The sequence below is a fragment of the Purpureocillium takamizusanense genome, chromosome 3 (genome assembly GCF_022605165.1).
Source record: "Purpureocillium takamizusanense chromosome 3, complete sequence".
Taxonomy (NCBI): Eukaryota; Fungi; Ascomycota; class Sordariomycetes; order Hypocreales; family Ophiocordycipitaceae; genus Purpureocillium; species Purpureocillium takamizusanense.
The window spans coordinates 2966830-2991979 of record NC_063070.1 but is presented as its reverse complement, the minus strand read 5'-3'; the positions used below and the strand labels follow the sequence as shown (position 1 = coordinate 2991979).

At 59.4% G+C, this 25150-nt stretch overlaps 8 protein-coding genes across 8 annotated transcripts; 5 read left to right on the top strand and 3 right to left on the bottom strand.

Annotated features, from left to right (window-relative positions):
• Positions 1-3324: 3324 nt before the first annotated feature.
• JDV02_004509 (uncharacterized protein) lies at positions 3325-3876 on the top strand (the record flags this gene model as incomplete). The annotated part of the gene is made up of 1 exon (XM_047985731.1): positions 3325-3876. The coding sequence occupies one exon, from the start codon at positions 3325-3327 to the stop codon at positions 3874-3876; it is 552 nt and encodes a 183-aa protein (XP_047841708.1).
• Positions 3877-7579: 3703 nt separating this feature from the next.
• Positions 7580-10305, top strand: GCN20 (ATP-binding cassette, regulator of translational elongation). The gene is made up of 3 exons (XM_047985730.1): positions 7580-8613; positions 8683-8763; positions 8816-10305. The coding sequence occupies exons 1-3, from the start codon at positions 7816-7818 to the stop codon at positions 10199-10201; spliced, it is 2265 nt and encodes a 754-aa protein (XP_047841707.1). The 5' UTR covers positions 7580-7815; the 3' UTR covers positions 10202-10305.
• A 510-nt stretch (positions 10306-10815) lies between these two features.
• TUB2_5 (Tubulin beta chain (Beta tubulin)) lies at positions 10816-12964 on the top strand. The gene is made up of 5 exons (XM_047985729.1): positions 10816-11020; positions 11238-11261; positions 11334-11456; positions 11533-12323; positions 12374-12964. The coding sequence occupies exons 1-5, from the start codon at positions 10841-10843 to the stop codon at positions 12765-12767; spliced, it is 1512 nt and encodes a 503-aa protein (XP_047841706.1). The 5' UTR covers positions 10816-10840; the 3' UTR covers positions 12768-12964.
• Positions 12965-13131: 167 nt separating this feature from the next.
• MRPL6 (54S ribosomal protein L6 mitochondrial) lies at positions 13132-14347 on the top strand. The gene is made up of 3 exons (XM_047985728.1): positions 13132-13468; positions 13603-13716; positions 13856-14347. The coding sequence occupies exons 1-3, from the start codon at positions 13159-13161 to the stop codon at positions 14221-14223; spliced, it is 792 nt and encodes a 263-aa protein (XP_047841705.1). The 5' UTR covers positions 13132-13158; the 3' UTR covers positions 14224-14347.
• A 143-nt stretch (positions 14348-14490) lies between these two features.
• MET22 (3'(2'),5'-bisphosphate nucleotidase) lies at positions 14491-15633 on the bottom strand (the record flags this gene model as incomplete). The annotated part of the gene is made up of 1 exon (XM_047985727.1): positions 14491-15633. The coding sequence occupies one exon, from the start codon at positions 15631-15633 to the stop codon at positions 14491-14493; it is 1143 nt and encodes a 380-aa protein (XP_047841704.1).
• A 554-nt stretch (positions 15634-16187) lies between these two features.
• JDV02_004504 (uncharacterized protein) lies at positions 16188-17369 on the bottom strand (the record flags this gene model as incomplete). Its single annotated transcript, XM_047985726.1, has 1 exon — positions 16188-17369. One exon carries the CDS (start codon positions 17367-17369, stop codon positions 16188-16190), a length of 1182 nt encoding a protein of 393 aa, XP_047841703.1.
• A 460-nt stretch (positions 17370-17829) lies between these two features.
• Positions 17830-19171, bottom strand: JDV02_004503 (uncharacterized protein). Its single transcript, XM_047985725.1, has 3 exons — positions 18803-19171; positions 18672-18752; positions 17830-18585 (listed from the first exon to the last, which is right to left on the bottom strand). Exons 2-3 carry the CDS (start codon positions 18708-18710, stop codon positions 18061-18063), a joined length of 564 nt encoding a protein of 187 aa, XP_047841702.1. The 5' UTR covers positions 18711-18752; positions 18803-19171; the 3' UTR covers positions 17830-18060.
• Positions 19172-19890: 719 nt separating this feature from the next.
• On the top strand, positions 19891-25078 carry JDV02_004502 (uncharacterized protein). The gene is made up of 6 exons (XM_047985724.1): positions 19891-20287; positions 20352-20561; positions 20635-21608; positions 21664-22436; positions 22496-23155; positions 23259-25078. The coding sequence occupies exons 1-6, from the start codon at positions 19946-19948 to the stop codon at positions 24755-24757; spliced, it is 4458 nt and encodes a 1485-aa protein (XP_047841701.1). The 5' UTR covers positions 19891-19945; the 3' UTR covers positions 24758-25078.
• Positions 25079-25150: the final 72 nt, after the last annotated feature.

Here is a 25150-nt window from a genome sequence, read left to right as displayed (position 1 = left end):
ACGCACACGCACACATCGACTTTCATGCCGCCTCCTCGGAAGCCTGCCGTGATGGACGTGACGAGACGACGAACAGCGCATGGCCCCCAATAAAAAACGGAGCTTGGGCCTCTCCCCTTGCCCCAGAGCCAACCCAGCCAGACCTTGCTCTCTCGCTCGCTGGCTCGCTCGTCTGGGCACCGAGAGAGGCGGCGGCGGCGTCCTGCGGGCAGCGGGCGTACGGACGGGCAAGCAAGCAAGCGGCGCTTCCCTGGAGATTACGCTGACGGAGCTGCAACAAAAGCGCAGGCCCGCGGGGAGGGGGCACGGCACACGGAGAGGCACATGTGGGGAGGGGGGCTGCTTCCAGCGGCTAAGTGCTAACGAACTAACCTAACGAATGTTCTTTCCACCCAGCAGCACCCCAATGGATCCGTGATGTGTCCCCCCCCACCGTCCAGGGCGACGGCAGCCGGGATAGATCGCCGCTGCAGGGATGGCAGGCCTTCTGCTGGCCTGGGCTGGGGCGCGTGTGCTGCTGGCCCGTCGCGCGCGCGCTCTGCTGAAGTGGGGGGGGGGACTCAACTTGGAAAGAGAGCTCGATCGGAGGAGCCGCTGAGCCCCTAGCGCCGCAGGCTCGCGTCCGGTCTGCAGCGGGGTGCAGCGCGAAGGCTCCAGTTGGGTTGTCCAGCTCGCCCCGCGGCGGGGCCTCAGCCCAGTCAGTCACTGCAGTGGAGGTAGCACTGAACAGCCTGTTGCTAGCTACTAAGGTAGCGCATGGACAGCCCCAGCCCAGCCAGCCCGGCCAATAATTGCTGGATGGACGGACACACCAGCCAGACAGACCTTCCATTGCAGAGCGTCCAAGGCGTCCATCCTGACAGACGGCGTCGTGATTGGGGAGCTACTGGAGCCTTGCCCTCTTCTTTCTCGCGGTTGGGCCAAGCCGTACTGGATTTGCCCAGTTCGAGCCAAGGGCCATTGTCCCCCCAGCAGGTTTTCAAACAGACCAGCAGTGGGCTAGACGGGGACCGCTGCGACGTCGCTGGCCAGTCACGGACTCCTCCCTTGAGTCGCCGCTTGTAGCGGTGTTTTGTTGTTGTTGTAGCAGTGCTGTAGGTACCTCGTACTACTAACGTGTTGTGATTGTTTTGGCAGCTCAAACACTGCTTTTAGGTGTTTACTCGGAGGGGAAAGAAGGGCGCGCGACGGAGAGACCATGCGTGTTTCGCCGCGCGAATCGGCTCATACGATGCGCGCCCCCCAAACGGTTCATCATTCTCTTGCCGTACATTGATGCCATGTATGTCTTTTGTCCATTCATATGCATCGAGCGGAGGGGCAAAACGGCGGCCGGCGGCTGGGCCGTTCCATGGCCCCATCATCACATCATGACATGGATGCCATGCCTTGTGGAGCTTGTTGCTCTCATCAGCCCGCCCACCCGCCTCCAGTCCAGCCCTGTGCCGTGCCACGCCCGCGCAGTGATGTATGTACATATGTACGTGCCTAGCTAGCTTCAACAATCGAGGAGGTGGAGGTAGAAAGGCGCAGGAATGCGGGTGCTGGTGTTGTGGCCGTGTGTTGTTGAGAGATTGACTTGCCCGGATGGAGCTCACTTCCCGTGGCCGCCGGCCCTGTGCTGTCTAACAACCACCCCAACGACAGCTGTGCATGACATGCATGCATACATACATACTACATTCGTACGAATCACCGTTCCTACGCAGTCAATGAGGTCTCAATGGGGCACATGCAAAGGCACAGAAAGTTATGTAGGTGCCTGGATATATCTAATAGTAGAAACTGGGGCGGATGGATCATTATCCTCCTCCCCCCCCTGTACGTTTGCTCTCAACAAGGGAGGCTCTGCTGCTCGTCCGTTTCTTCCCACATGACCAAAGAAAGACAACGGGCCGGGATATTCTCACAGCAACGGGCAACACACACTAGGCCGTAGTACTAACTAACTTGAGTTTCTGACTACACACTCTACTGCATCACAATTGTTACGGACCAAGGAACTATAGCCCGCGGGCGGGGTCAGTCGTTTCATCCAAGAGCTACGTCTCGCGCGCGCTTGGATCGGGACAACGTAGGAGGCAATTGGACCATGTATGCGTCGTCGTCGTCGTCGTCAATACTAGCCGGGAATGGCCTGGCAGCGAAAGACGACCGGTGTCGAGAATCATGCCAGAGTCATCAGCAGAGTCAAGATTTCAACAAGGCACAGAGGGTTGGACGCCGAGCTGCATCGGCAATCACCCCTCCCTTTGCTGCAGCGTTTAATGAAGGCGGCGGAGGCGTGGCACCAGTGGCGATGCCTGCCTGCCCTGCCCTGCCCTGCCCGTGCTGGGCTGGGCTGGGCTGGGCTGGCGGGGGCGCTCTCATCTCATCCATCCATGCCTCCCTCCCTCCCTTCCAGAAACTCAGCCGCATGGCGCTCGACCGCGATGCTGGCCCGCATGGAACGAACCAAGGATGGCGGTCTGGCGTCGCTCACAGAGCCTGCTTGCTGGCCTGTCAGGGAAGGCAAAAGCAAGCAAGCAAGGGGATGGGTGGGTGATGGATAGGGCAAACGGCGGGGCCTGTGGCTGGGCCGGGGGGGAGGCACCACCCATGGACATGGCTTCATTATGCACGCAACGGTTCAAGGCCCTTATTGGCAGTGCTACGACTACAACAACAAGACGCAGGAACCCTGTCCGCGAAGTCTGAACGTCTGGTTCTGTCTGGCAGGGAGACGCCTGCACGACCATCTCGCATTGAGAAAGTCCAGCCCTTGCAAGTGAGATTTGTGGCACGAGACGAAAGCGGGCTTATTCAGTAGTTATTGCAGCACGACATGTGCCCAGCACCAGCAGATTGGCGTTCGGGATGCATCGCTGCCCTGTCTGCCCTGCCTGTCCTGTCCTGCCTGCCTGCCTGCCTGCTTGCCTTGTTGGGCTTGCATGTCACAACACGACGACGACATACTACTAAGACTACGCTCCGTGCTACGTAGCACAAAGTCTCCAACGACAAGGAAAGTTATTAAACTTGCCCACCCTTGGCCTATATATCATGTAGTAACTTTACTTTCGGGCATACCTACCTACCTTATTCACAGCTGCCACCACCAGCGACCGCACCGCTTTCCATCAACCCGTCCGTCCCCGTCCGTGCAAAAGAACAGGACGACCAGGACACGACTCGCTCCGTGCTTGCTTGCTGCCCTCGCCGGGCCCGCCCGCTGCTGACCGCCCGCCCGCCCGCCCGCCGTTGTTCTCGACTCATTCATCTCAGGCGCTTGGGCGCTTTGTCCCCGACAAATCTTACGCTGCCTGGCTGTCTGTCTCAAAGGCCATGTGCTGGCCCCCGAACAATGCCCATCGACAACGCGTGCGCGCTCTGGCCCGCCGCCGCCGCCGCCGCCGCCGCCGCCAGCAGCAAACAAACAAGCAACAACAACAACAAACAGCACGACACCTGCGCGGCCCCGCTGGTCGCATGGCCAGGCTCTGTGCGTACGTACTAACGTTAGTAAAGACATCTGTGGTCGGTCGCCTTGAGACATTGCTCTGCACAGCGCAGCTCCTTCATCACAGTAGTATCACACTCTCCGGAAGGGCGGCTCTCGACTGCCGCCTCCGAACAACAAGGCTCAACCCGGAGTATATCGACGACACATATCACTGTCGCTCGCCTCGTCGGTCAACCGGCGAACCGCCCGCCCGTCCGCCCGCCCGCGCGCTTCAGTCCGGGCCAATTGTCGAGGCTCCCAGCAGGTCGGGCTCGCCCTCTCCTCTCATTGATAGCGTGACAATGGCTTTGTCAAGCCACGTCATTTCGCAGCTCCCCACGTCCCCCGACCAGTTCCTCGGGATGTCCGTGCTTTTTTTTTACTTTTCGTTTTAGGTATTGCGAGAAGAAGGGAGCCCCATTTGCGTATCTGGCGCAATCTTGTTTTTTTTTTTTCGAGGATTTCTTTCGCCTCGTCATAAAAAAACCATGCGCGGATCAAGATCTCTCTTTTCTCTGATCCGATGCTGTGGGTGAGAAACGAGAAACAGAAGAAGAGCAGGTGGCTTCTTGTGCCCCCCCCCCCCCACCCCCCTCTCTTTGTCCCCGGGAGAGCGCTGGCCAGCAACCACACACACCGACCGTCTTTGACGTCGAAAAGCACACGCAGCAGCCCGTGCCGCCAGGGCCACAGCCTGACCTCTGCTCTCGGAACGACGAGGCGAATCCCACGTTGACTGGTACGGGGTCGGCGTCGCATGTGTCTTCGCCAGCAGCAACTACTAGCCTCAGTCGCCGCGTTGCAGACCATGAGACGACCCAAATACTGCGGCTGCTACCTCGGTGGCGAGCGCTAGCCCTCCAGCTGATGCGAGGCGGATGCAAGATCGCCCGCTGTTGCCGCCGCCGCCGCCGTCACCGTCGCCGCCACGCCGATATGGATGCTCACATACATACAGCTTTGGCGGGGGCATGATAACGCGAGCACGTTCTTCTACTTCGTAGTTACGACTGCACGGCCACGCCAGACAGAGTGCGGCGTCATGGGCTAGACCACGGAAGGGGCCTGAGCCGACAGGCTCGGGCGCCATTCGTTCGTAATCCTCAAGCAACTGGTGTTTCCGAGCCATGCTCATGCTAGTATCAGAATGAACCTGCGGGGAGGGGCAGAGGGCCGGCCGGGGGGCTTGTTTTGTCGTCTTGCATTGGCAGCTCCATATTCGCGATGCCAGATCAAGATCTGACGACGGCGCTTGCGCACGCCGGCGGGGTCCACGACCAGGTTGCCCAGCTCTTTGTTTTACTGTCCCTTTTTCCCATATTGAGGACGAGCCGAAGTTCGGATCTGCTAGTAGTACTACGTATTGCACAGCCGCCAGCAGACAGACAGACAAACACGCCCGCCGCTGGGCCGGGATGATGGACGGACGTGCACGAAGGAGCTCTCGCGTTGGTCACGGCGTGACCGGTCACCCCGGCCCCGGCTGTGTTGGTTCCTTTTTTTTTTTGGGCTTGCTCGCTTGTCGGCTCGCCGTGCCCTGCCTGTCTGTCTGCCCGCCTCCAGCCACGGAAGGGCCAACCGAAAGAACATAAAAAGCCACACCACGAACGATCGCCAACTTCCACGCGCCAGGATTTGTAAATAGACATGCTGGAATTGAGCAGTCACTTCTGGTGGCACCGTGACCAGCCCAGTCGTGGGAGTGCCTGACTCGGCGGAGGGTGTGAAACACTCCATGCGGTTGTTTGTCAATGCCGCGCGGGGAAACACCACGCCAAGCAAGCTCTCTGCCCCTCAAACCCCCTTGTCCCCCCCCCCCTCTTGATTGTTCGCGTACTGTACGTACTTTGTTCCAAGGTCCTGGGATTCTACTACGACTACGTAGTGCTACCTCAACATTGCTTTTTGTCGACAGCACCGAAATGAGAGTGCAGAAACAGGGCAGGAGAACGACTAATGTGGTACACGTCAGACAGTGAACCACCATCTTTTTTTTTCTCGACCTCACAACTGTTAGTTTCTCTCACAATGGGGGCCCCCAAAACATGGTAATCAATCACCCGAGGCAGGGTGAACAGCGACAAAAATTTGCCTCACGACTTCCCCGATGGTGCAACAGACACGAGACGGACGGGTTACGGGAAACAAAGGGGACGAAAAATCATTCGCCGTCGGTTTCTGGGGCCCCAGTCGAGCTGACGCAGTTGCCATGGAGCTTCCTTGTCTCTTGCAATGGGTCCAGAAGGCCCCAGCTCGCCCAGAGCCTCGGAGAGCGTCCCGTCTGGCCAACTGCGAACCGGCGGCAACTCTACTTGGTTCCAGCCTACTAACGTTATCGCCCGAGAGTACACTCACTACCTGTGATGTACGGAAGTAGCAGTACCTGGAGGTGGCGTGAATCAGTTGGCAATACTACGACCCTCCAAAGCTGGGCCGCCGGCACTTGTTGCTCACACAGCTCGGAGGAGTGGTCTGGCACATGCATGATGCGAGTGACTGACGCCTTTTATTGTTGTTTTGCAGCAGCCCGGTCCTGGCATCCTGTGCCCAGGTCACGCGGTGAATGCTTGATTCATTCATGTGCCTCGGTATCAAATCTCGTATGGGTCGGGCCATGGCCATTCCTTGCGGGAAACTTTTTTGTCGACGAAACACACCACTTACTACGCAATGGGCCCGAGCCACGACCCTTTCCTCGGTCTGTCACCGGAAACTTGGCATTCGGCACCGCCCCCGACGCTCGGATGTCGTTGGTAATCTAGAGCGAGACTGTAGCACGAAGCACTGCACGTAGCGACCAGCGGGACGTCAGCAGACGGAAGAGCTGAGCCGATCTCGTTGGACATGTTCCCGAGCGGGCGGAACATACACTGTACGTACGTACTAGGTAAGTTACGTGCCAGAATGTCCGGGTTCGGGTCGTGTCATGGCTCTTACGACCTGGGGAGAAAAAGCCTCAAGTCGAGATAAAGGCGTTTGAACATGCTGCCTTTGTGCAGGGTAGCCACCCCGACGTGGACGGAATTTCTGGTCCGCGAGACTTGCGAGCCGCAAGGAATGCAGCTTGTGCCTGAGCCCATTCTCTGCTTGGCAACGAGCCTATCGGAGGATATGACGAGACTACGTACTAACGTTACAACATTTGCTACAGGCAAGTAGGTACGTACTTCCCAGTTCCGCCGGCTCGGCCACGCCGCGGGCTCGCTTAGTAGCGCGTGCGTACGAGGCTCGGCTTGGGGTTGCCGGCGGGCCTTCGCAACCGGCCGACGCGCGACACGCGACGCGACTTGCACGCGGCCTCAATTAGAGTTTACGAAGCATGATTGGCTGGTCCGCATGAATTTTGGGCGACGACGGCGGTCTTCGCTGCGCCTGGGTGGTGGGCTGGCTGGCTGCGGGGGGCTCTGCCTGCCTTATCCCGACAAGGGCGCGCGCGCGGGGACCTTTTTTTTTTCTTTGATGAAATTGGATCCCCTCCCGCCCCCCCCGGGTGAGATCATTGTCAGGGTTCGTCTACGAATATGCCCTGATTTGGAAAATACAGCCTGCCTGCCCATGGCTCGGCGATGGCGCGCCCGCTGACTGCGGATCCCGTCAGATGGGCCGCAATGCAAGCCATCGGGGGGACCTGCGTCGTAAGGCCGTCGTCGGGACGGGCAGGAGGGAAATTGGCGGGAAATTGAATGAGGTGCACGAGCGCAAGGAAAAAAGAGGGTCGTGAGAAAGTCGGACTGCCATCAATTGCATTCCAGATACGAAGTACGTACATACTGTGCTGTAAGTGGGTGCTCCGGACGCGCGCCGGCGCCGCCCCTCTGCACCGATGGGTGTCCGGCGGCGTGGCACACAATCCCCTCTAAGTTGACTTGTTGGGCTGGCTGTTCGGCGCCGGAGGTGCAGGCGCTGCTCGGCGGTCGCAGAGGGCCGGGCCCAGTCTGACAATTTTCCGGAGCCGGCCCGGATCGGTCCGGCAAAGGCCCCATCCCCTCCGACGCGGGCCAACAGCTGGAGCCTACCACAGCAGCGGAAAGCCAGTCACGGCGGCGCCCACCAGCTAGCCAGCCGTGTGCGGGGCCCAACGCGAGGCAACCACACAGCAGTAAAACTTCGGCCAAAACGTCTTGCTTCAGAGCCTCGCCAACCACCGCACCAAAGCCCGTCCGCAACCTTGCTTTCCGCCGCCGCAACGCGAATTCCGACCTGCGTTGGCGGGAAACCCCCCCAACATAGCCGACCAAAGCTGACCCAGGCTGCTGCTGCTGCCGCTACGTACTGCTGCCGCCACACACCCACCACCGGCTTGCCCGCACCCACACCCGCACCCGCCCGCAGCCATGGACGCCGATATCAAGGCCGTGCTCCCCAACATCGACCCGATCCTGTCCGAATACTCGGTGGGCTACCTGTCCCACGCTTCGACCGCCTGGTCCGACGACGAGGACCCTTCCGGCCTCTCGCCCCTCAGCGAAGCGGCCGCCACCGTCACGGAGCTGCTCATCTCGGCCTCGGGCAAGGTGGACGCCGCCCTCGAGGACAAGATCAAGCAGCTCGTGGAGAAATGGGTCGACCGGTACACCGAGGCCAACGGCGGCGGCGCCGGCGGCGAGAGGCGCGGCCCGTCGACGGTGAAGCGCCTGGACCAGACCATCCAGGTCAGCACCCAGCGCAACATGTCGTCGACCCTCGCCGTCGCCACCGGCGGCGTTGACCTCGAGGCCGCCAACGCCCGCAAGGTCGAGTCCAAGGTCGACCGCAAGAAGCTCGAAAAGGCCGAGCGCAAGATCGCCGCCAAGCAGCAGAAGAAGACGTTCAAGACGGTCGAGTACGAGGCCTCCAAGCTGCTCGACCAGCCCGAGTCCACCCAGTCGTACGAGGAGTTCTACATGGCCGTCAACCCCCTGCAGCTCGGCGCCGGCAGCGGTAACAAGACCAAGGACGTCAAGCTCGACAGCATCGATGTCTCCATCGGCGGGCAGCGCATCCTCACCGACACCACCCTCACGCTCGCATACGGTCACCGCTACGGCCTGGTGGGTAACAACGGTGTGGGTAAATCCACGCTGCTGCGCGCGCTGTCGAGGAGAGAAGTCGCCATCCCCACGCACATTTCTATCCTCCACGTCGAGCAAGAGGTATGTCCTTGCCCCCTCCCCCCCTCCCCTGCACGCTGTTTTACGCAGAGCTGTGCTGACGCTCCACAGATCACCGGAGACGACACGCCCGCAATACAAGCTGTTCTGGACGCAGACGTGTGGCGCAAAGTGCTGCTGAGAGAACAAGATGTATGCGACCTTGGGCCCCCAATACATGCGCAAGCAGAGCTGACAAGACCAGGAACTCATGACCAGCCTGGCGGACCTCGAGGCTCGTCGCGCGCCGCTCGCCGACACGTCGGCCGACGCTGCCAAGCTCGACCAAGAAAAGGAGGTCAAGGACGGAAAGCTGGGCGACATCCAGGGCAAGCTCGCAGAGATGGAGTCGGACAAGGCAGAGTCTCGTGCGGCCAGCATCCTGGCCGGTCTCGGCTTCTCCCCCGAACGACAGCAGTACGCCACCAAGACCTTTTCCGGTGGTTGGAGGATGCGTCTTGCGCTGGCGCGAGCGCTCTTTTGCGAACCTGATCTCCTGCTCCTCGACGAACCGTCCAACATGTTGGACGTCCCCTCCATCACCTTCTTGTCCGGATACCTGCAGAGCTACCCGAGCACGGTCCTGGTCGTGTCCCACGACAGAGCGTTCCTCAACGAGGTCGCCACAGACATCATTCACCAACACTCTGAGCGGCTCGACTACTACCGCGGAGCCAACTTTGACTCTTTCTACGCCACGCGCGAGGAGCGCAAGAAGGTGGCCAAGAAGGAGTACGAGAACCAGATGGCCCAGCGAGCGCACCTGCAAGCATTCATCGACAAGTTCCGCTACAACGCCGCCAAGTCGTCCGAGGCACAGTCCCGCATCAAGAAGCTCGAGAAGATGCCCGTGCTGCAGCCGCCAGAGTCAGAGTACAACGTCAAGTTCCGGTTTCCCGAGGTGGAGAAGCTCTCGCCCCCCATCATCCAGATGTCGGGCGTCGCATTTGGCTACTCCAAGGACAAGCCGCTGCTCAAGGACGTCGACCTGGACGTGCAGCTCGACTCCCGCATTGGCATCGTCGGCCCCAACGGAGCGGGCAAGACGACCATCCTCAAGCTCCTCATCGGGAAGCTCGAGCCGTTAAAGGGAATCGTCACGGCGCATTCACGCCTGCGGATCGGCTTCTTCGCGCAGCACCACGTCGACGCGCTGGACCTCACCATGAGCGCCGTCAGCTTCATGGCCAAGAACTACCCAGGCAAGGCGGACGAGGAGTACCGGAGACAGCTGGGCGCATTCGGCATCACGGGCACGACGGGCCTGCAAAAGATGGGGCAGCTGTCTGGTGGTCAAAAGTCCAGGGTGGCGTTTGCGTGCCTGGCGCTGACGAACCCGCACATCTTGGTCCTTGACGAGCCGTCCAACCACCTCGACATTGAAGCCATGGACGCCCTGGCGGAGGCGCTCAACGAGTTCCAGGGCGGCGTGCTCATGGTTTCCCACGACGTGACCATGCTGCAGATGGTGTGCACGTCTCTGTGGGTGTGCGATGCCGGCACGGTCGAGAAGTTCCCCGGCGACGTGCAGGCGTACAAGAAGAGGATTGCCGCGCAGGCCGATGCGGCGGGCGTTGTCAAGGCCCATTAGTACTACCTACCTACTACTAGCACATATACTGTAGATGCCGTGATGTCGGGCGATACATGGCGGGACGAATTTACGAATCAAGCCGTCTGTCTATTCTACGTAGCACATTCAAGTCGCTCGTTGCGCGGAACGAAATCTGGTGTGACTCTGTGGTGGGGTCTCATCTCAACAGAGTGGTGGGGAGCTCAGGTACCGAGGCCACTGTTCCCCTGACTAGCCGAGACACCGGGCAATGAGCTGGACGTCCCGGCCGAGCTGCGGATGAAGCAGCAGAGGATCTTTGCTGCGTTTGAGGCAGGAGCGTTAAAGCAAGGCAACCAGCCAGACAATCTATGCAGGCATCTCAAGAGCTTCCATGTGCCTAGGGTAACTACCGAAGTTCCAGGTTTGTACCTCCCCAGCATCTGGGCAGGTGGTGCCCCATCCTGAGCTACTGCAGACTGGAGCTCTGGAAAGCTCCAATGAAGGCGCTGGAGGTGCTGGTTCTGGCGGGTGCGCTGCCCAGCGGTTGACGCCTTACCGCTTCGGGCGGTCGCACGGGCCCCGGTGGTAAACAAGCGAGAGTGATGAGGGGCCCGCACCTCCTGCCTCCTCCTCTCCCCAGCCGGGGGGGCCCAGGGCGTGGCGGTGAACCAGCTCATGCACCACCCTCCACCAACAAAAATCAACACCCGTGCTTGTTCCTTGCCTGTCTCCTTACCTACCCACACAACTCCGGATCGTGAAGCTCACCCGCAGCTCGTGATTTCTGCCGCCTCCGAAAGCTCGCCGTACACTTCACTCGTCGACACCCCCACCATCGTCAACATGCGTGAGATTGTGAGTCCTCTTCTCCCCTTCTCTGCTCTGCTGCCCTGCCCGCCAGGCGTAGGACCCCTCATGCCGCGACGCGTCCTGAGGGAGCCCCTGATTTCTACCCCGCCGAGACTTGTTGCATGCCGTTTCGGCCCAAGCCTCACCACCACCACGCACGCGTGTTCCCTGCGATGCCCGCCGCCGCGAGCTGTTTGCTGACCTGGGGTTCTTCGTCACATAGGTTCACCTCCAGACCGGCCAGTGCGTAAGTAAACCGTTGCCCCGTTCCGACCCGGTACCGACGCGTGCCCGGCTCGCTCACACCGTGTTTTGATAGGGCAACCAAATCGGTGCTGCTTTCTGGCAGACCATCTCTGGCGAGCACGGCCTCGACAGCAACGGCGTCTACAATGGCACCTCTGAGCTCCAGCTGGAGCGCATGAGCGTCTACTTCAACGAGGTATGCTTGGCACCCACCCCCCGACGCGGCATGATTCCCGAAAGAAACCGACACTTGATGCTGATACCCGCCAAAGGCCTCGGGCAACAAGTATGTCCCTCGCGCGGTCCTCGTCGATCTCGAGCCCGGCACCATGGATGCCGTCCGCGCTGGCCCATTCGGCCAGCTCTTCCGCCCTGACAACTTCGTCTTTGGACAGTCTGGTGCTGGCAACAACTGGGCCAAGGGCCACTACACCGAGGGTGCTGAGCTCGTTGACAACGTCCTCGACGTCGTCCGCCGCGAGGCCGAGGGCTGCGACTGCCTTCAGGGCTTCCAGATCACTCACTCCCTGGGCGGTGGTACCGGTGCCGGTATGGGTACTCTGCTCATCTCCAAGATCCGCGAGGAGTTCCCCGACCGCATGATGGCCACGTTCTCGGTCGTCCCCTCCCCCAAGGTCTCCGACACCGTCGTCGAGCCCTACAACGCCACCCTGTCCGTCCACCAGCTTGTCGAGAACTCGGACGAGACCTTCTGCATTGACAACGAGGCCCTCTACGATATTTGCATGCGCACCCTCAAGCTGTCTAACCCCTCGTACGGCGACCTTAACTACCTGGTCTCCGCCGTCATGTCGGGTGTGACCACGTGCCTGCGCTTCCCCGGCCAGCTCAACTCGGATCTGCGCAAGTTGGCCGTCAACATGGTTCCCTTCCCTCGCCTGCACTTCTTCATGGTCGGCTTCGCGCCCCTGACCAGCCGTGGTGCCCACTCCTTCCGCGCTGTCAGCGTCCCTGAGTTGACACAGCAGATGTTCGACCCCAAGAACATGATGGCTGCCTCTGACTTCCGCAACGGCCGCTACCTGACCTGCTCTGCTATCTTGTGAGTTTCTTCTTCGGCCATACTTGATGCCTTTACTGATCCGCTCGTAGCCGTGGTAAGGTCGCCATGAAGGAGGTCGAGGACCAGATGCGTAATGTGCAGAACAAGAACTCTACCTACTTCGTCGAGTGGATCCCCAACAACATCCAGACGGCTCTCTGCGCCATCCCGCCCCGCGGCCTCAAGATGTCGTCCACCTTCATCGGCAACTCGACCTCGATCCAGGAGCTCTTCAAGCGCGTTGGTGAGCAGTTCACTGCCATGTTCCGTCGCAAGGCTTTCTTGCATTGGTACACTGGAGAGGGCATGGACGAGATGGAGTTCACTGAGGCCGAGTCCAACATGAACGACCTTGTCTCGGAATACCAGCAGTACCAGGATGCCGGCATCGACGAGGAGGAGGCTGAGTACGAAGAAGAGGCTCCCCTTGAGCACGAGGAGTAAGAGCCTACTCGATCGTGCCCTGGGGCATTTTTTTGCCAGACGTTTCCGTTGCAGAGCCGGCAGGGTCATTTCACTTCGGGTTGTGAGATTGTGCGCAGAGGTTGTAGATACCTTATTCAGACGATGCGATCATAGCACGCAACCAAATAACAAGTACTCGAGTACAAATACGTGTGTTTGAGTTGCAGTGCTGGGGCCATGTGCATGTACATTGCGTCGAACCTGCAGCTTGATGTACTTCGTATACTCTAGATCATGACCTGGCCGATGGCTACCGACAAGGCACGTGACATGATGACTAATCACCAAAAAGTTGCTGCGACTTCGTCCCGGCGTCGGTCAAGTCATCAAACACATCCGCAGCATCCATTGCGGCAACAACGCGAACTCAATGGCCTCTGCGTTTGCTCCTCTCCGGGGCAAGGCGTTAGGCCATGCCCTGCGCGGCGCGCCGGCCGCGTTGCTGCCGGGGTTCCTGGTGCCGGCATGGCAGAGGCTGGCGGCTCAGCAGCAGCGACAGCGACGGCGACAACAGCAGCACCAATTCTCGACGACGACCAAACGGCCCTCGAAGCTGGGACGGACGCCGATTTCGATACCGCCGGGCGTGGAGCTGACCGTGGGGGAGGCCAAGTCGATACGGAGCGCGACGTCGTATGCGGCGATGGTCAAGAGGACGATTACGATTAAGGGGCCGCTAGGTACGTTTTTTTCTTCTCCTTCTCTGGGCCCGACCTCGGGGCGCTGGATTCGAGGGAGAGCGGAGGGGAGAGACGGAGGAAGAAGAGGAAAGGAACAAGAAGAGGGTTGTCGGCTGACCAGATTGTTGGCGCAGGGACCCTGGAAATGGATGTGCCAGAGTACGTCGGCTTGACGCAGAACCCGGAGGACCGGACGGCGTTGCTGAGCGTCGACGATGCAAACGTGAGGCACCAGAGGGAGATGTGGGGTATGTTCTCTTCCCTCCTGTCCGCAAGACTATACACTCCTCCCACCCCATCCCGCCCTCTCTTTCCCGTGCTGGAGAGACGACGACATCGACGACGACGGCTGACAGAGAGGCGTTCTTCGCACGACGATTCGGGCAGGCACAACGTGGTCGTACCTCAACAACCACATCATGGGCGTCTCGGAGGGCCACACGGCGATCCTGCGGCTCGTGGGCGTGGGGTACCGAGCGACCGTGGAGCGGCGGGGCGGCAAGGAGACGTTCCCGGGGCAAAAGTTCCTGTGCCTCAAGCTCGGCTTCACGCACCCGGTGGAGGAGGGGATCCCGCGCGGCGTGACGGCGACGGCGCCGGCGCCGACGCGCATCCTGCTCGAGGGGCCGGACCGCGAGGTGCTCATGTCGTTTGCGGGGCGGGTGCGCAAGTGGCGGCCGCCGGAGCCGTACAAGGGCAAGGGCGTCTTCATCAACGACCAGACCATCAAGCTAAAGCAAAAGAAGATTAAGTAGATGTGGGGGGTTTCTGTTGAACGGACGGCAGTCGCCATGGGGCAAGTGCGTCTGCTACGGGATTGGGGATTGGTGTGTAGAAGAAAGACTTGTACTACTAGCATGGCTGTCATATACTGGGGGGTTAAGTTTCTCATTAGACGAGCCCCGTCTATCTGCGTCCCTGTTCCGTAACTCTCTCTCCGTTTTCCCATGCCTGATCATGCAAAGTCTTGTCGTTCAAGATAGAAACATAAAATCCAAAAAAGGTAAGAGCCTAGTATCTTTCTACTGCTTAATCTTGAGCACCTCCTGGACAGCGTCGAGGACCGTCGCGTGGACGGCAGCGGGCGCGGCGACGACGCCCTTGTTGTTGGCGAGGGTGCGGCCGACGCCAAAGTCGAGCCTCTTGCCGTGGATGTCGGTGACCTGGCCGCCGGCCTCGCGGACGATGAGGTCGCCGGCGGCGTGGTCCCAAATCTTCTCCTGGTACGAGGCCTTGACGGGCAGGCGCAGGTAGATGTCGCCGGCGCCGCGGGCGATGGAGCCGTACTTTGCCTGGCTGTCCATGCGGACGCTGGGGTGGGTGATGCCGAGGCGGCGCGAGATGAGGGCCTGGTCGTCGTGGGCCGAGTGGCCGGCCTCGACGCTCTCGCAAAAGGTGGCGGCGGCGAGGTCGTGGATGGGCCGCATGGAGATGGGCTTGTCGGCGGCGGCGGCGGCGGATGACCGCGGCTGGGCGGCAAGGGGGCGTGAGGTCGCGCCGCGGCCCTGGACGGCGGAGAAGAGCACGCCGCGGCCGGCGGCGGCGTCGTCGGTCTGGTTGGCGGCGCCAATGTCGGTGGTGAGGCGGGCGTCGTCGTCGACGGGCAGGTTGGGGCAGCCGAGGACGCCGACCTTGACGTCGCCGTCGACGATGAGGGCGAGGCAGACGGCGTACTGGCCGCCGCGGAGGAAGCCCTTTGTGCCGTCGATGGGGTCGATGGCCCAGACGCGACTGCCGGCGGCGGCGCCGCCCTGGCTGCCGCCGCGGTCGATGAGGTCGAGCATGGCGTCCACGTCCGGGATGGGTCCGCCAAGGACGTCTCGCTCGACAACATCGGCATCGGCATCATTGGCGCCGAGGCGGGTGTCGCGGACGAGGGCCCAGATGGTGTCGCGCAGGGCGGGGTCGGCGCGCAGCTGGGCGGACTCCTCCTCGGCGATGATGGCGTCGGCGGGGAAGTTGTGGCGCAGGGCGGCGATAATGAGGGCCTGGGCGCCAAAGTCGCCGACGGTGACGGGGCTCTTGTCCGACTTGTCGACGGTGCCCTTTGCCTTTTCGTGGAAGACGCGGCGGGTGAGGACGGCGGCGCGCTGGACGGCGAGCTGCGCGACGAGGAGCTCGCGCTCGTACGCCGCGGCGGGCGGAGACGACGAGGAGGATGCCATGCTGGTGACGATGCTCGAACGGCGGCGGTGGAGTGGGAGGAGTGGGAGGAGGAGGTGGTTGGAGAGCTGCCGCAGGCGGGGCACGACCAACAAGGAGGAGGAGGAGGAGGAGGAGGAGACGGCGTTTGGCAGCAGGATGGCCAGCGTGAGGACGAGGAGGGGCAGCAGGAGGAAGAGGAAGAGGAGTCGAGCTGTGCGTCTGGAGAGGAGGAAGGGACGAAGAGATTGGGAGGGATTGCGGCGGGGTGTTTTCGTCGTCGTTGTCGTGTCCGACATGCAGAGGATGAAGCGAGCGATGACGGAAGTTTGGAGGGGCAGCGATAATGTGGGGGAGCTTCTACTATTGTTGGCTTGCGTCAGTGAGCTTTCGGGTCGTCGGGCGCTGGAATCCTTTTTAGTTGCCCTCCTAAGAAAAAATAAGCGCAGCTTCCCAGCCGACAGCCCGGCCACGCATTCAGCTCACGATATAACTATATACTGTACAGGTAGCACGCAACCACACGTGCGTATGTATGCGGATGAACCAAATTGTCTCCCTAATCGAGTCAGTTCTTTTACACAGTAATGGTCCCCTCCATGACGGGCACTGCCGTCCCGCCCAAAAACAGCTTGTCTATGCCGTAGAGCCCGCTGCCATCATCATCCCTCCCTGCCTCTTCTTCCTCCTTGGTATGGATCTCGACGGCAATGTCGCTCCGCCTCCCCATGTGCTCCCCCTGGACAATGTCGAACCTGAGCTTCTTGCCGCCGCCGCCGCCGCCCGCGACCTTGCCGGAGAGCACGAGGTAGCTGGCCAGCGTGCAGGCTGCGCTGCCCGTGGCCGGGTCCTCAAAGTCGAGCTCGACCATGCGCGTGTGTCCGCTCCACGCCGCCGACGACTTGGACTCCCCCTCCTCCTCCGCCCCTTTCTTGACGTAGTAGTACCGCGACACGAAGCTGTCGTGCCACGGCCCCTCGTCCAGCAGCGCCCGCGCCAGGCCGCCGCCAAAGTCGAGCCGCTTGCCGACGTTGACGCGCGCGAGGTGCGCCACGGACGGCAGCTCGACGAGCAGGAACGTCATGCCCCGGACGATGCTCACCGCGGGCGCCGCCAGCTCGGCCTCGCGCGTGGCCGCGTCGTCTGACAGCTGCGCGCGAGCGGCCAGCACCGCCTCCTCCTCGCCGAGCATGCCCCCGCTGCTGCTGCCGTCGTCGCCGAGAATGTCGCGCAGCGTCCGGGTGTGCACGTGTACGTCGTGCGGGATCTGCGCGAGTATGCGCCGCTGCCGTAGCCGCTGCGCCCACGAGGTGCTACTGCTGCTAGGAGCGGCACCAGCATCGTCGTCGTCGTGGGGCGCTGCCCCCTCCACCGTGATGCCAATGGCGCCGGCCTTGGTGACGAGCGTGTCGACGTGGTCCCAGCGCAGGACGTCGCGCACCAGCACCGCCGTGCCGATGGTCGGGTGGCCCGCAAACGGCAGCTCCTGGTCGACGGTGAAGATGTCCACGACCCGCCGGCGGGACGACGACGTGCCGTTCGCGGTTTCGTCGTCGTCTGCGGCGGCATCGTGCAGGAAGACGGTCTCGCTGAGGTTAAACTCGCGCGCGATGCGCTGCTTGACCTCCTGCGTGAGGCGGGCGACAGCGGCCTCGTTGCCCGGCACGCGCACCACCGCCAGCGGGTTGCCGGCGAAGCGCGTGTCGGTGAAGACGTCGAGCGTCGTGAAGGAGAGCTGTAGCGGTGGTGGCGGCGCCATGGTAGGAGTCGGAACGTCTCTCTTCGTCTCTCTCTCTCTCTCTCTCTCTCTTTTCTCGCAGACCTTGTGGTATCTGTCTGTCGCAAATTTGATGTCCTGTGTTTCGTTTCGAGCGTGGGCGACTAACTAGCCTACCTAGATGGTAGTGCCGGTCGACTGCCGGGCCATCTTTTATCATTGCTCTCAAGAACCAAGCAATCGCTTGAAACGCCGTCGCCTCCCCACTTAGTAGCCAAGACTTCGAGTCATCATCAGAATCTGGGGCGAGCGCGCCCTTCTGTCGACTTGACAAAGAGGGTCGTCCGGTCCATCGATAGTCTAACCATCGTATGAGCATGACGCTGGTGGATGCTACGTTTGATGCTGAAAATGTCTCGCCAGTGGTGGATTGATTAGTGGAATCATTTTGTCGGAGATTTTGCTCAACTGTCGGCTATGAGTACAGTATACATGATTGTTAGTTATTGCCCCGCCGATCGCGCAATCCATGTTCAATGCAATGGTCGACGTAGGCAGGAACAAGAAGCTCGCCAAAACATAGATGAGTCTTCATCATCAATCTCCTTGGCTGCGTGCCGCCTGCGTATGTCGGTCACATTTTACTCGTAGCTCTCCCTCGTCGTGCCGAAGCCGTAAAACCATTTCTGTCATTCCAAGAAACAGCCACCGCACATGAAAAGCATCCTGGCTCTCATCTGATACTCATCAATCTCGCCGGCCAATTGTTCAAATACCTCTCGTTGGAGCGCCGAAGCTCCTCCTCGAGCGCCAGTCGCTCCGCTTGCAGCTTCCGGACCAGCTCGCCAGACTCGGCGTTCTCCCTAACCAAGGTCGCGATCGAGCCCGACAGCTCGGCGTTTGTGTGCAGCACCTGCGCAAGGGCCGCGTCGTTGCCTGTGATAGGCGTCGGGGAAACGGACTCGACCGGCGCCGTGATGTTCATCGCATGAGTACGAGTAGCTGGGGTGGGCTGGTGCTGCTCCACGTTCCCGGACGCGCGGGTCCTGTCGGCCTGGGCGGCTGGGGCTGTCTCCTGTATGGCCACCTCTGTGGGCGTGACTTGCGCTTCTGCGTCTCCTTCTGCGGCGTTGGGGCAATTGGCCGTGGACTGACCCGCGTTGTTTACCTTGCGGACGGGTTTCGAGCTACCCGAGCGCTTGGGAGTTGCGTGATGCTTGTCGCGAAGGCTGATGACCCGGCATGCCACTACTTGAAACTGTCATGTAGTCGAGACTGGTCAGTAAATGTGACGCTGTACGAAGTACCAAAAGTTGGCAACATAGTAAGGTTGGAACAACCTACCTCTCTGGACTTGACGTCTACTGAGCCACTGAGGATCATGTCCCGAAGCTTCAACAACGGCCCTCTCAATGCCTCGTGAACCTGTAGACTCAGCAATGACGCCCTCCCTCGGGCATATTGTGGCAACTCACCGGTTCGCAGCCTTGGTTTGTCACAACACACTCTCCACATCTCGGCCGTGCGGCTGTGCGGCTCAGCCGATCGGTCAGTGAAACTCGAAGCTACAGAGTACAGAAGGCAAGGCCAAAAGGGCGTAAAGCATCGGGCCACGTACGAGTCTGTTCCTAGCAGAGCTTCTCCTTGTTGCCGGCCAGGGCGTGCTTGATGCACCTAGTGCACAGCGTCGCGCGGTGCATGACTTCTCCTCCCGCAGCCTTTTGCATCTCGCATCGTCGAGCATGGACCCTGCTCTCTCGCGAGGCGGGCAGCCTCGACTGAGGCATCTCGAAGGCTCAGGTTGCGGGCCCAGTGATTATTCGAGACGCTCTCGATGTGGAGAGTATATTGTAAGTAGAAGGGAGAAGAGGAGCAAGGGTGATAGCCGAGACCGGACAAAATACAAGAGCGGCTGTCCGGAATTGCTCTGCCCGCGGCATTGGATTTCGTCCTCGAAGCAAACGCAAAGCGATTGCGGCTCAGTGAAAGAGCCAGCGACATGCAAAGCAAAGGCAGGCGCAGGGTGGCGGGTCGCTCCTGCACCACTACTACCATGGGCAGTCAAAATCGGCACACACCTGCGTGATGCTCTTGCTACTTTTCACATACACCAGATCGTTTTGTGAAGCGATACGATTTTGACCAAAAAAAAGGCCGCGCGTAAGACGGCCACGCATGACAATACCGCCGACAGGTCCATGGCCCCAACGCTCTACTCCGTCATGTTCCAGCCGCCGATAGATACAGCCCCGGTGCGGAAAAGTGTCTGCCATTTACTGGAGATGCCTTTGGCGAGGCCACGAGCGGCTGCGGGCTGCCCTCCACGCTCACCTCCATGCAGGCGATATCAGCTGGCACCGGAATCCTGGTGCGTGCTTGACGGCAGTGCCCGACACCGGGCGTATAATCCTTGACGAGCGCGGGTATTTCTGCAGGTCGCCCATACGCCTTGTTGCCTTGCAGGTGTGTTGCCACACCGACGACTTTTTGCTGTCCTTGTACCACATGACATCGCTTGGAAAAGAGCGAACAAATAGTTTCGTCTTCGCTCCCTTCCGTTGCGCCTTGGTGTGCCTCGTGAATCGAGGCGCTTGGCTCGCCCCTTGGATTGCATCACCATGTCCGACAGAAGCCCGCTCACCGACGTCGTCCGCGATTCGAAGCTCGATTCGAAGCTCGAGACCGAGGTGTTTTCATCGGCTTCATCGGCTTTGGAGCACGTGTTCTACGACAGCAGGGAGCACAAGAACCAACAACCTGTACGCCGAGAGGAACGATGGGTCCACAAGGCCTTGGTCGGCCGGGGCACGTACAGCAGCGTGTTTTTGGAGCAGCGCGACCACGCAGACGGAGATAGGCAGCTGCGGGCCGTCAAGAGAATCGACAAGTCCGTGGCGCTGGAAAATGGATTGGACTACACCCGGGAGCTAGAAGCATTTGCCAAGTTTTCTCATCAGAAAGTAAGTTCCATCTTCTCGTCCTTTGATTTGTTGTATTCGCAGTGCGACGTTGACATGTCGCAAGTACTGGCATTGTTTTGTTCGCTCTTATGGCTGGTTCGAAAATGACGACTCTGTCTACATTACCATGGAGTACCTCGAGAACGGGAATCTTGGACAACACTTGAAGAAGCCACTGCCCGAGGCCGAGGCGAGGCAGATCACGGGGCAAGTTCTCGAGGGCCTGATCTTCATGCATCAAAACGGCTTCACTCACCGAGACCTAAAGCCCGAGGTATGTTATGCCCGATCTTGAGAGAAGACAAGACAAAAGGCTTGCAGGCAGGCTAAACGTATTTATTAATTAGAAAATCATGGTCGTTACGACTGGGCCTGACTGGTTTGTCAAAATCACAAACTCTGGCAGCAAGAAGAGCGACGGAGGGGTAGGTCGTATGCCAACTGCGTGGCCAGACACACAAAATCATAACCCCCCAGAGGATCTGAGCTTTCGGCCGAGCCAAGTCTTCACCTCCTCATATGATATGTGGAGTCTTGGAGTTGTCGCCTACCGGATGTTTATCGATATCAGGGAGCTTTCTGGCCTGGTCGACTTGGTCAGGGCTCGTATCACGGGGGATTTCCCCATTGCCACCCTAGTGAGAAATCGCGTCTCACAGGAGGGCCGAGAATTTATCCTCAAGCTCGTTAACCCCAATCCAAACGCTCGCCTCACGGCCTCTGCGGCCAGCCAACATCCATGGATGACGATGCAACTTGCCCCCGAGACAGGGAATCGCTCTTTAGAGTATGTCCTTAAACTGAATGATGATGTATCCACAAAGTCTGGCGAAGTCGAGAGTGAGTCTGCGGCCCAAGGCCACAGGAGCCATGGTTCTTTCTTCGGTTCAGGGTCCGGGCTGCCGAGCACTCAACCTACCAGTCTATCCGAATCGCAGCCGGGTCGGACGCATCTTGATGTACAGCTAGGTGTCCGCACTGCATCGCTCAGTCGTTTGGACATGATAGCGGAGAGCGAGCTCGGCTGCAATCGACACGAAGACAATTTCGACGCGAAATCCCAACGGTCTGTTGCCTCTTACAATACCTCTGCAAGCTCGAGTGAGTCGTACCAGGCAATTTTCGTCACCTGGGTTTCCGATATCATCGAGAACAGACTCCATTGGAACTCTTCAGAAGACCTGGCACTACTTTATGAAATACTTCCCGAGGTCCTTCGAGAGTTTTCCACTAGACTTTGCCGCAAGGGGAAGAGCGATGCGCATAGGAAGGTAATGTGGTATGTTCACAAAATGTGCAACGGCGATAACAGCTCTCACAGGTTGGTGTGTTTCTCTGTGTTCGTTAGCCACTGATACTTACGCTCAGCCATCCAGTGTTGTCACAAGCACCCTTGAAGGTTTGCAGCCCGAGCTCGGTCCTGCCGAACAAGACGACGACATTGAGAACGTGGTGGACTCCAGGAACGAAGACGTAGACCAAGAAGCTGTCATCCTGAGTAATGCGGACGACGACAACCGCGATAAGAGCAGTTCAATGAGTCTAGAAGAAAAGATGGCAAGACTGATGGACAGCCAGGACAGAGACTCAGTCGCTGATGTGCGTGAGCGGTATCGCGACATCCTGCAAGACCCTGAAGAGGAGAATTGGGTTCTCTCGAGCCTGACGCGCTATCGTGGTCTTCGAGGCATTGATCCCTTGGACAAGAAGGCGATTCGCCGGTCCGTTTTTACTGCACTTCGAACAAAAGCCAAGGGGAAAAGTGTGAGGGCCAACCAGCGTTACGCTGACCCGGCACGAATAACCCGCAATATGGATGCTCCGACCTCCGATACTCATTTCGAGGTGCAGTGGAATCCAGTTGCATTTGTGAACGAGGTTCGTATCCCCTCTAGTGAGGACGATGTACCATGGCCCAGAGAGCACGACGGTGCTGGCGGCATCAAGCAGAAGTCAAACCTTCCGCTCATCGCCCGCCTCATAACGGTCACGGGCAATCAACACCGCGTCCAGGCTTTACCCTGCAGAGAATATATGATTCAGACTTGGCCGCTTCCCACATCAAACACACCCAAGGAACCATTGCCCATGCCCCCTTTACTGTCCCTCATCCGTCGTCTGATTGACGCGCCCAACGCCGATCATACAGGTAGATCCAAGCTCTTCTTACGCGTGGTGTTAGAATTTTGTACTCTAACAATGCTCTAGAGGAATTGCCGTGGGGTTCGTGGATGCGGGCCAGGCTGGGTGACGGGGGAGTCTTGTGCGTTTCCGTCCATGGCACCGATTACGAGATTGCAGAGGTTTCCGAGCAGCTCGGATGGCTTGGATCTGCACTTCGAACTCCAGCGCAGAAGGGGGGCCTTTCCATCTGCTACTCGGAGCTGACTGCAGGACCTCCAGGATTAAATCAGTCAGAGAGCGGAAGCGCCTTCAGCATGCGCTTAGAATTCTCGGAGAAGCAGATAGATCTTGACACCGGCCTCAACATGTGTTGGAAAGGTTTCTTCAGGAATCTCACAATCGCAAGAGGCTATCCGATACCGTCACGGCCCGATAGATTCGATGGCCTTCAGATCCCTCTTCATCATGCTGCGAATATCATTCGTGCGAGACGGCTTGACCGCTTTCGTTCGCGATACATGGTTAAAGGCTATTCCAGTGTGCTTTATCCAACCCGGGTGGACCGCCTGGATAAATTCATCACTTGGCACTTCATCGGAAACAGAGGCGATTCTCACCTCTCGTACGCAGATTTGAGGATCGGTCACGGCGAGGACGAAGAAAGTGTCAGATCGCTTCAGCAAAACGATATAGAGAATGCAAGCCACGTCATTGGATGGTGCCCGGATGTTAAAAAGGTCGCCGGTATGTTTCACGAAAGAGGAGCCGCAACAAAGGAGGTCTTGGACACAGTTTAGATGCCAGAAATGACCTCAACAAAGGCATGGACTAACGACTGTCTTTGCAGGCACTCGCCATGCAGACTATAGCAGTATATACTTTTCCGGCGTCGAGCAGGTAACAGATTATGAAGCGACACTGGAGAAGGTGGAAATCTCAGGGGGAACTTCCAATTTCAAATTGGCCGGCACACTAGCACTATGCAAGAGGCTCAGGGGTGAGTCGCTCCAGTTCGATCAAAGCCAAAACAACTGGGTGAAATCGATCGAGGCCGTCGGTAAGAGGGGGAAATGTGTCATACTGTACGACAAGCCAGAGCAGCGCGCCTGGCTCGTGGATGGCTACAGCGCGCTGTTGCATTTGTTTCGGGCATCTTTACAGAACGACAGCGAGGGGCGCTCTCGGAACCTGTATGTGAGTGCAAACGACAGCCGTGTAAGGCCGTCGGATAAGCAATTTGAGCTGGCCAAGCTGGATCGTCTGGAACGAGAGCTTGAACAGAAGGAGGGAGGGGACGGAGGACTCGACTCCGTCCCGTTGGAAATATTAACATCCCGCAAGATCTGCTCCCTAGAGATGCGCCACCAAAGCTACGGGCCAACTTCTCAAGGGACTGACAAAGAGACTGGCTTCTACGTCGCTGATAGAATTAGAGACCTGGTCGAAGGACTAGAGAAGATGCAAGCCATGGCCGCGGCTTCAACAAGAGGTGCACTATCAGGCGTCACCGTTTCGACCTCGAGCGAGACAGTGCTCGAAGGGTACGACTTCTGGGACGTGGCAAGCCTCGAGGGGGCTGGAACGCTACCGGCGAGGTCGGTGAGACTGCACAAAGTGGCCAAGGGATGGATCAAGTTTGCTCGCAGCATCGGAGCCGTTGCGCTCTTCGGCAAGGGCTTCGGCAACATACTGCGTCCCGTCGAGATGAGCAATGAAGCAGCCTGCTGCAGGCGTTGCCTCTGGAACATGCCGATGCCCTGCGGCAAGGACATGTTGGCATTGGCCGTGGTCGACCTCGAATACCTCCACCGAGAGGAATGGCGGACAGCAGATACGAGCGATCGAATGGTTCGCATGTTATTTCCGTGGAAGAATCCAGCTGGGTGTTTCAACCCCTGCCTCGGTAGTAGTCGAAACAGTCATCGTAGCATGGCATGCCCGGGCCCGCTTCGCATGCAGGCATTTCTGCCTGCCACAGACGTCGGTAAGGAGAAGATGTTGTCGTTATCCAAGGCAAGAAGCTGGACGAGGGAGCTTCTTCTCCGTCCAAGTGCTGCTCAATCTCCAACTCGGCCGGGTGTGACGACCAAGACGTTCTACAGAAACGGGGCGATAGTCCTCGGAGTCCCGGATCGCGACTTGCGCAGGGGCAGGATCGCATTCACTGCTTCGGCTGCTACTGCTGCTGCTGCCTCGGAAGCCGACGAAGGCCAAGGAGCATCGAGTGTTGTTGCGGTCTCGCGAAGCGGCGACAGCAGAAACACAGCGGCCAGCGTGACATCGGCCCCCTCGGACTACCAAGACTCCTCTATGGTGGTGGGTACGTTGACAACGGACAGCAGCTAGAGAGAGAGAGAGAGAGAGAGAGAGAGAGAGAGAGAGAGAGAGAGAGAGAGAGAGAGAGAGAGAGAGAGAGAGAGAGAGAGAGAGAGAGAGAGAGAGATTGTGTTGTGACGGCCCCTGGGGGGTGGGGGGAGATGCATTTGGAGGAAAAGAGATAGGAAGAGGAGGAGGAACAGCAGCTGGTCCGGCTTGTGGTATCAAAACAAGCCATCGCAAAGGCAATTTGAGCAGCCAATGCCCCGATTGTCTTTGGCCTTGCCGGACAGAGCTCCGAGGCGGAGGAAGGTGGGGCCGAGACACGGGGCACCATGCGGGCGGCGGCGGCCCCACTGCGGCGGCGACAGCTGACAAGTGCCAAAACTAATCCACTAACCAACCGACGGGACCCCTGCCCGT

Excerpts from the sequence above, each read along its gene's own strand:
- TUB2_5 (XM_047985729.1), top strand. The coding sequence starts at position 10,841 with ATGCACCACCCTCCACCAACAAAAATCAACACCCGTGCTTGTTCCTTG. Across the intron at positions 11,021-11,237 it reads TCGTCAACATGCGTGAGATT|GTTCACCTCCAGACCGGCCA; the intron begins GTGAGTCCTCTT and ends TTCGTCACATAG. Across the intron at positions 11,457-11,532 it reads TGAGCGTCTACTTCAACGAG|GCCTCGGGCAACAAGTATGT; the intron begins GTATGCTTGGCA and ends TACCCGCCAAAG.
- GCN20 (XM_047985730.1), top strand. The coding sequence starts at position 7,816 with ATGGACGCCGATATCAAGGCCGTGCTCCCCAACATCGACCCGATCCTG. Across the intron at positions 8,614-8,682 it reads TCCTCCACGTCGAGCAAGAG|ATCACCGGAGACGACACGCC; the intron begins GTATGTCCTTGC and ends GACGCTCCACAG. Across the intron at positions 8,764-8,815 it reads TGCTGCTGAGAGAACAAGAT|GAACTCATGACCAGCCTGGC; the intron begins GTATGCGACCTT and ends TGACAAGACCAG.
- MRPL6 (XM_047985728.1), top strand. The coding sequence starts at position 13,159 with ATGGCCTCTGCGTTTGCTCCTCTCCGGGGCAAGGCGTTAGGCCATGCC. Across the intron at positions 13,469-13,602 it reads TACGATTAAGGGGCCGCTAG|GGACCCTGGAAATGGATGTG; the intron begins GTACGTTTTTTT and ends TTGTTGGCGCAG. Across the intron at positions 13,717-13,855 it reads GCACCAGAGGGAGATGTGGG|GCACAACGTGGTCGTACCTC; the intron begins GTATGTTCTCTT and ends CGATTCGGGCAG.
- JDV02_004503 (XM_047985725.1), bottom strand. The coding sequence starts at position 18,710 with ATGATCCTCAGTGGCTCAGTAGACGTCAAGTCCAGAGAG. Across the intron at positions 18,586-18,671 it reads TAGACGTCAAGTCCAGAGAG|TTTCAAGTAGTGGCATGCCG; the intron begins GTAGGTTGTTCC and ends ACTACATGACAG.
- JDV02_004502 (XM_047985724.1), top strand. The coding sequence starts at position 19,946 with ATGTCCGACAGAAGCCCGCTCACCGACGTCGTCCGCGATTCGAAGCTC. Across the intron at positions 20,562-20,634 it reads ACCGAGACCTAAAGCCCGAG|AAAATCATGGTCGTTACGAC; the intron begins GTATGTTATGCC and ends TTTATTAATTAG. Across the intron at positions 22,437-22,495 it reads GCCCAACGCCGATCATACAG|AGGAATTGCCGTGGGGTTCG; the intron begins GTAGATCCAAGC and ends ACAATGCTCTAG.